Raw genomic sequence first — 8,426 nt, forward strand, 5'->3', positions numbered from 1 at the left:
ATTTTTTTTAGGGTTCCCCATTTTAATAGCCAGTAAAGGCTAAGTATACAGCTGTGAGCTGATATTAATAGCCTGGGAAGCTCCATGGGTATTGCCCCCGTCCCAGGCTATAAACATCGGCCCCCAGCCATTGACTTTCCCTCTGCTGGTTAACAAAATTACGCCATTTTTTCATGTAAATAAATTTAGATAATTTATACAATGAGATTTTCTGGATTTTATTTTTGATATTCTGTCTCTCAATGTTAAAATTAACCTACCCTGAAAATTATAGACTATTCATGTCTTTGTCAGTGGGCAAACTTACAAAACCAGCAAGGGATCAAAATCTTATTTCACACACTGTGTGTGTATATATACTGTGTATACTCGAGTATAAGCTGACCCGAGTATAAGCCGAGGCACCTACTTTTGCCTCGGAACGCTGGGTAAGCTTATTGACTCGAGTATAAGCTGTGTATGCATTGTCCCCTCATCCCTGTCATTGTATGCATGCTCCCCCTTCCCTGTCCTGGTGTAAATGCCTCCCCCCGTTCCATCCCTGTATGCATGCCTCCCAGTTCCGTCCCTGTATGCATGTCTCCCCCATTCAGTCCCTGTATGCATGCCTCCCGTCCTTGTCATTGTATGCATGCTTCCTCTTCCCTGTCCTGGTATGAATGCCCCCTGTCCCTGCCCCTGTATGCATGCTTCTCCCCAGTTTCATCTCTGCATGCATGCCTCCCCCGTTCAGTCCCTGTATGCATGGCTCCCCGTCCGCTCCCTGTCTGCATGCCTCCCATCCTTATTTTAGGCATGCCTCCCCCTTCCCTGTCCTGGTATGAATGCCTCCCCATCCCTGCCCAGTATGCATGCCTCCCCCGTTCCATCCCTGTATGCATGCCTCCTTATTCCCTATCCCTGTGTGCATTCTTCCTATTGAAAAAAAAAACATACATCATACTCACCTACCTGCTCGCCCTGGGTGCTGGCGCTATATCTTGTTCCGGCCTCTGCCTGCAGCTCTTTCTGTGCTCAGCGGCCACGTGGAACTGCTCATTAAGGTGATGAATATGCGCTCCACCCCTATGGGAGTGGAGACCCGTCCATATTCATCACCTTAATAAGCCGTACCACAAGACCGCTGAGCACAGGAAGAGCTGCAGGTGCCAGCGGCCGGAACGAGATGCACTGCCAGCACTGAGGGCGCGCAGGTAGGTGAGTATGATGTGTGCGCCGGCTCCTGGCACCCGCTGCTCGGCCGGCTTTCTGTACCGTGACTCGTGTATAAGCCGAGAAGGGGGGGGGGGGGGGGGGGAAGTTTCAGCACAAAAAAAAATGTGCTGAAAAACTCGGCTTATACAAGAGTATATATGGGGTATATATATATATATATAGAGAGAGAGAGAGAGCGAGAGAAAGATAATTAGAGCAGCACAAAGAAAGAGTTTGGGTGCAGAGCCCCCCAGGCTGTGACGGGGTGTACGGCAGAGCAGGAAGGGACAACAGGCCGAGGGACGATCCAACGAGATTTATTAAAGCAGGGAGCATACAACATCAAATATCCATAATGTCCTTCAAGTCTACGAGAAGTCCACAATAAGTCCAACTAAAGAAATAGATCTGGAGGTGCTTTCCAGTAATCCCGCACCCGATAAACGAAACAATAGTCCTTCCACGAGTCCAACAGAACAGATTCGGGGTCACCTCCCGATAATCCTTGTGCCAGCTAACAAAGCAATAGTCCACACGAGTTCAAGGGATCCCAAAACAATCTCACGAATGACGAGATATGTCCTCAGCTCAAGTCTCGCCCCGTTCGCTTCCGCAGTCACAGATGGACGTGGGGTCTTGCCTCAGCTAAGAATCCCCACTCCTTCTCCTTTTAGGATCAACTCACATCTGATCTCAAAAATAAGAATGGATTGTCTGAGCTCCTGGGATCCGCCCATGAAGGGGGGTGTAGGGGTCACACCTTCTATTCAATGGTTGGGTCCACCAGAAGATTCTAGACTGGTCGGCTCCACTTAGTCTATCTAGTATGTACATTTGACTAGCCACCTGCTGTGAGGAAGAATGGCTATTCTTCACTAGTGGTGTTGACAAAGCTTAATTACATTATAGCTTAGGGCTGCAAGTATTGGGGGAAGGAGACATATTGTTACAGGTGAACTCCCAGCACAAGAAAATACATAAATTACAGCTAATAGAAACCAGAGAACAGTTACATACATCAAATGGCATATTATTCAAATAAAGGACAGAGCAAAAGTACATATCATGACACAGGCAAATACCAAACCTCAATTATAAAAATCCAGAAAAATTGGAGGCAGCACCCCATTTGTAGTGAAAAGGAGCTATTTAATCAGCCCAGAAAGCGACATTTTGGTCCCCACAGGAACCTTTCGTGTGTGTGTGTTTTGAAGAATGTTTTCTTTCAAAACAATGTGTAAATGGCTCAGAGAATTGCTGTATGTAAAAGCTCATGTTAAAATCGCAATGAAATCGGATGGTAGGTATGAAAAATCGGATTGTACTTGCATGACACTTGCATTACACTCGTGCGACTCTAGGCAGGGAGATTCGGACCGATTTTTCATACGTCTTAGTATTACCCAGACTGGTAAACAAAATGGTGTAATTCATGGTACTGGTTTATTATAACACAGCTTATGATGCAGAAGATTTGAGGCTTTCAGTGGTTGTCTATTTTTATGTAGAAAGCAAGGTTATAAAAATCTAACACATATAGTAATATTTTGGGGGTAAATATTACCCACCATGATTCTCTGCTAACACAACTGTATCTTGCACTGCTGCTTCCAATGTACTTGTTCCCGATAGGACCACCGGCTTGGAGCCTGGACTCGGGTAAATGCTGTGCATGCAAAGCCGCCATAATAGGAACAATGGATGGAGGTATCCAATAACAAAAAAAGAATGGCAAAGAGCTTGTTAATAGAAGCAATTTCTGTAATTTAATAATTATTTACCTTTCATTGGGGGATGCAATAGACATGGTAGCTGCGCTCAGAATACCCTTTAAATTGTTTACAAACAGGTGGGGATTTAAGTAATTTTCCTTTTCCCGTTTTTTGTAGTCTGGTGAAGCACGGCACATTGCCCATCTAAACTTTACTGCATGGCCAGATCATGATACTCCTACTGATCCCAACCAGCTCCTCACATTTATCTCCTACATGAGACATATCCACAGATGTGGACCCATTATCACCCACTGCAGCGCAGGAATTGGACGCTCCGGCACCCTGATATGTATTGATGTCATGCTAGGTTTAATCAGCAAGGACTTGGAGGTAAGCATGGTCCCATAATACTGGATGTGACTACAAAGCCGCACAAATCGGTAGCTTTAAAGGGGTGGATAATCCAAGAAAAATTCTATTTGTTGAATACGATACTTTCAAAGCAAGGTATGACGTAACAATAGGACATGCACAATGTACACAGAGTGAGCTGTAAAATTATTTTACTACCCATTTTCAAGTAAGTATAAAATTAATCTGACAAATCAGAGATAATGGTTATATATTCCCGTCCAAAAACAAAAAATAGATAGAAATATATTACACTGCAGTAAAGGTTCCCCTAGTGGTCATATATTATTATTATTATATATTATACTTACTTGCAAACTTACTTACTTACTTGAAAACTGGACGTAAATTCATTTTTTCAGTTCACTCTGTGGACATTGTGCATGTCCTATTGTTACATCATACCTTGCCTTGAAAGTATTGTATTTAGGAAATAGATGTAGGATTTTGGTGTTCGATCTGTGTATATGTGTCTACACATACATGTGTATTTTATATTTCATCTTGTTACAGGAATTGACATCCTTATACATTTTGGTCATACATGTGCCTCTGATTTATGCTATATGTTTTCTATGGTCATATGCGCTATACAATAACATGCCATAAATATTTCATTATAAATATGTGCTGAACATGCCCAAAAAAAACACCTTATTTTCTTTGCAGAATCTCTTTTTTATGTATTTTTTAATTATTTTATGTATTCATTCAATAAAGATTTATTGGTTTTTACTTGATACATTGAGGAGCTCTCTTTTCTTCGATTTTTCTGCTATGTAGAACTCCTAAGACTGTGTCCGGTTTTTGGTTATGTATAGAGGTGGATGCAAAGCTGTAAAGATTAATGATATACTCTTATTTTTATGAATTTTCTATACCTTGTTGCCTTATCTCCTATAACTAGTGTTGTGTTTCTTCATGTCCATCATGCCCTGGATCACACATCCACTGTTCTATGCAGGCATTTGTCCTTTGGCATGAATGTCCCATGTTCCCTGCTATTCGTCCCGCGTTCCCTGCTATTCGTCCCGCGTTCCCTGCTATTCGTCCCGCGTTCCCTGCTAGTCGTCCCGTGTTCCCTGCTAGTCGTCCCGTGTTCCCTGCTAGTCGTCCCGTGTTCCCTGCTAGTCGTCCCGTGTTCCCTGCTAGTCGTCCCGTGTTCCCTGCTAGTCGTCCCGTGTTCCCTGCTAGTCGTCCCGTGTTCCCTGCTAGTCGTCCCGTGTTCCCTGCTAGTCGTCCCGTGTTCCCTGCTAGTCGTCCCGTGTTCCCTGCTAGTCGTCCCGTGTTCCCTGCTAGTCGTCCCGTGTTCCCTGCAAGTCGTCCCTTGTTCCCTGCTAGTCGTCCCTTGTTCCCTGCTAGTCGTTCCATATTTGCTGAACAGGGAATTGTGGACATACGCAGAAGAAACAAAAGGACAGGAGGTCACACAGGGCCACAGTTTTGCGAGTTACTACTTCGAACAGATAAACAGCGATATGTAAGCTAGTAATAACTGGTACAGCAACAGAAGATAGTTGACAGCATTTAAATATGAATATATTAATAATTTTTACATCATATGTTAATTTAAATGTAGTTATAAGAAAGTGGCTAAATGCCTATAAAACTAAAATGGTTATTCTTGGTTTTCTATATTTTCCAAAGGATTAAGATAATTTAGCTTATTCTCTTGCCTGCTTTTAGATTGTAATATATTGATTTGTAAATTCTATTCTTTTTGGTTCCCCAGTTCAGTATCTCAGATTTGGTGCGAACAATGAGGCTTCAGAGACATGGGATGATCCAGACAGAGGTAAATAACTGTATTAGAAACTTTGAAATAGTCTTGGGGGCCCATTAATTAAGACTGGCTTTGCATACACCAGTCTGAATGAAGAGCTCACTGGAGTACGATGCCTCGAATTCATTAAGAGGTGCATGCCACTTATTGAATTCGGTGCATCTTCTCAGTGACGTCTTGCGAGAAATGCTACCACAGTCCCAGACTGGAGTAGCATTTCTGGCATAATAAACGTTTGCTGAATTTGATGGGCGCGTGTAGCTTTTCCCTGTCCTGCCCCAGCTCCTTCCCAACTTTGTCCATTTTGGCAGAGCTGCTTCAAACTGTTGTGAAAATGCCAAAAGTAGAAAAATGTTTGCGCCTTTTTAAAATGTTTTTTATACTCGTCCACATTCCAGTGTAATACGCTTTTACATACATCTTAGTGCAATGCAACCAACAGCTGTTCTCTTCATTTCAGGAGCAATACATGTTCTGTTATCAAGTCATCCTGTATGTCCTGAAAAGACTGCAGGCAGAAGAGAACCAGTAATGGACCAATGATAACCCTCTACGTGTAGATATGGTCTGTACTTAAAGGGCCAGTAAATAATAAACAAGAGCTGCATTTTAGTAGCTTACTTATACCATGCTCATTTGGTATCAGCTCCAGTGGATGCCAAGAGCAGTTGTTTATACTGCTGTTTTATTTTGTTTGGGTTGGAAGGGGTTATAAAGACAGTATTTTAATAAACAGACACTTGTTCCTATAGTATACATGGTTCTTAACATGGTACGCTTTTATGTTTGCAGGTAACTTTTTTTTCCAAATATTTTCACAATGAAAAGGTTAGTTTTGTAGATGACACCTTAACCTCTCAATGACCGCCAATACGTCTTTTTACTGACCTGAGATATAAGAGAATAGCCTCCCCATACAGGTGACAATGTCGGCTGTACACTATAGCTGACGACTTGCTGCATCAGCCACGATCCATGTTGGCACCGTCCATATCTGTTTAACCCCTTAGATGCTGCTGTCAATAGTGACTACATCATATAAATGGTTAAGAGTGTGGGGGCTTCTTCTTTATCCCCATTGACATCCTGAGATCATGATTGTGTGGTCCTGATGTTTGCCATGGCAATTCATAGCCAAACACTGGCCTTATAGTCTCCCGGCTACAGTGGCCTGTTCAGAAGTTAAGCGACATTTAGGTGGCAAAAATACACTTTTTCATTCCTATCATGCTACTTTGTATTAATTCCTGAAATTCACCTGAAGAGTTAATAATCTACCTGACAGCAGTTTTCAATATGTCGGGGGTGCTATTTTTAAAATGGGTATCACTGTTGGGATTTTTCCAATATATAGGACCACTAAAGTCACTTCAAACTTGGATAGGTCACTCATAAAAATAATTTTGTAAATTTCCTTGGAAAAATGAAAACTTACTGCTACATTTTAAAAGCTCCAAAAATGCTACCAAAATAAAATATCATTTTACAAATGGTGCTGATGTAAAGCAGACATGTGGGAAATGTTATTTATTAATGTTTTGCTATGGGATCACTATCTGGGTTAATGGTATAAAGTTTGAAAATTGTAAAAATTGCATTTTTTATTTTTTTTTGCATTTTTGTCACATTTCTGATATTTTTTAAAAATAAACACAAAACATATCAAACTAAATTTACCATTATCATAAAGTATAATGTGTCTTGAAAGAAAGAATTTCCAAACCAATGGGATATGTTGTAGCTTTCCAGAGTTATTACCACATAAATTGATACTGGTCAGATTTTTAAAAAAATTGGCCCGGTCACTAAGGGGTTAAAACAGTATTTAAAAAAGGCGGAAATATGTGTTTCTACAAACCCAGAATAGTAAGTTTATTGTAATTATTGCATACATTTCATAGAGTTTTATGTACTATTTATATACTATGACAAAATTAAATAAAGCTACCCTGTGCCCAGCTGTATAAATTGGCACGCTCTTTCTCTACCTTGTAAATAAACCGTGCACATTAAAATGTATATATAAAACTGTGTGGTTTCCTCTGCATTTTATCACTGCCTCAACCTCCACCAGGCTGCCAGGTGCTGAGACATGGACAATACCAGCATGGTGGCTCAGCAGCATTGGCGGTCTGGAGGACAATCCGACAAAAGGCCACACTTGCATTGAAATTGCTTGTGTGGGTTTTCTCCCGTACTCCAAAAATATAATAGGTTAATTGGCACACTATTATTGAGAATTATTACATTCAAGCCCCATTGGTCACAAGGACTTATGTGAATGATGGCAATCTCTAGAATTCTGTAAGTAAGGGCCCATTTACCTTCCTGGATTGCGGGCTTTAAACAACCACGGATCAGCTGTACGTGCATAGAACATCATGTTCTTGGCAGCAATTGTTCATCGGGTGATTGCTGAAAAAAACTGAAAAGGGATACAATTCCTTGTTCTTGGTGGAGATGAGGCTGTTCATGTGTAGCGGTAAGTTGTCCATATTCATAGTTGAAAAGCGGTATATATAGTGTCTGCCAGTGGCCAGTATGGAGAAAGATGGACTATGCCTAAATCTTTGTATTTTTTGGAGATACTTAACCGCCAGCCTATTCCCTGCTCCTCTCAGCACTTTGATTGACAGCCTGCTTGACAGCATATGTGTGCAGACCATGCTGTCAATATACAGGGGAGTGATTACAGAAGCTTTCACAGCAAAGTGCGTGGTGACTAGTGATGAGCGAGTGTACTCGTTGCTCGGGTTTTCCCGAGCACACTCAGATGGTCTCCGAGTATTTTGGCGTGCTCAGAGATTTAGCTTTTGTCGACGCAGCTGCATGATTTATGGCTGCTAGCCCGCCTGAGTACATGTGGGGGTTGCCTGGTTGCTAGGGAATCCCCACATCTAATCAAGCTGTCTAGCAGCCGTAAATCATGCAGCTGAGGCGACTAAAACTAAATCTCCGAGCAGTCACAAATACTCGGAGACCTACCCGAGCACCTAGTACACGCGCTCATCACTAGTGGTGACTCCTTCTCCCGCTCACCCCCTGCCTACCTCTGTGATGTCCTGTACATTGGATTGAAGGACTTTTACTACAGAACTTGGTGAGTGACTGCAAGGAGAATAAAACTTAATTTTAATCAAATGCAGGTGCAAACTGTATGTTTAGCTGCAGGGAATTAATGTTTTAGCCTCCCAGCAGCTCTTTTGCTTCCAGTCAAGTGAGTGGCCCGGAACTGTGAACAGTCAGTGCTTTATACACAGTGAGCATGTTGTAATCACTCCTGCTGCTCCTGATCTGTGGGCGAGATCAGAGAACGCTCACTT

General features: G+C 42.0%; 1 protein-coding gene across 6 annotated transcripts in view; it reads left to right on the forward strand.

Annotated features, from left to right (window-relative positions):
* Positions 1–7,142, forward strand: part of PTPN13 (protein tyrosine phosphatase non-receptor type 13) — a 329,585-nt gene extending 322,443 nt beyond the window's left edge. For all 6 annotated transcript variants that reach the window (XM_077275828.1, XM_077275826.1, XM_077275830.1 and 3 more), the window contains 3 exons: positions 3,084–3,299; positions 5,053–5,115; positions 5,564–7,142. In XM_077275828.1, the coding sequence (XP_077131943.1) occupies positions 3,084–3,299; positions 5,053–5,115; positions 5,564–5,635 (351 nt within the window). In that variant the 3' untranslated portion in view covers positions 5,636–7,142. The remainder of the gene's footprint in view (positions 1–3,083; positions 3,300–5,052; positions 5,116–5,563) is intronic.
* The last annotated feature ends 1,284 nt before the right edge of the window (positions 7,143–8,426 follow it).

This window comes from Ranitomeya variabilis, chromosome 1, assembly GCF_051348905.1.
Source record: "Ranitomeya variabilis isolate aRanVar5 chromosome 1, aRanVar5.hap1, whole genome shotgun sequence".
Lineage (NCBI taxonomy): Eukaryota > Metazoa > Chordata > Amphibia > Anura > Dendrobatidae > Ranitomeya > Ranitomeya variabilis.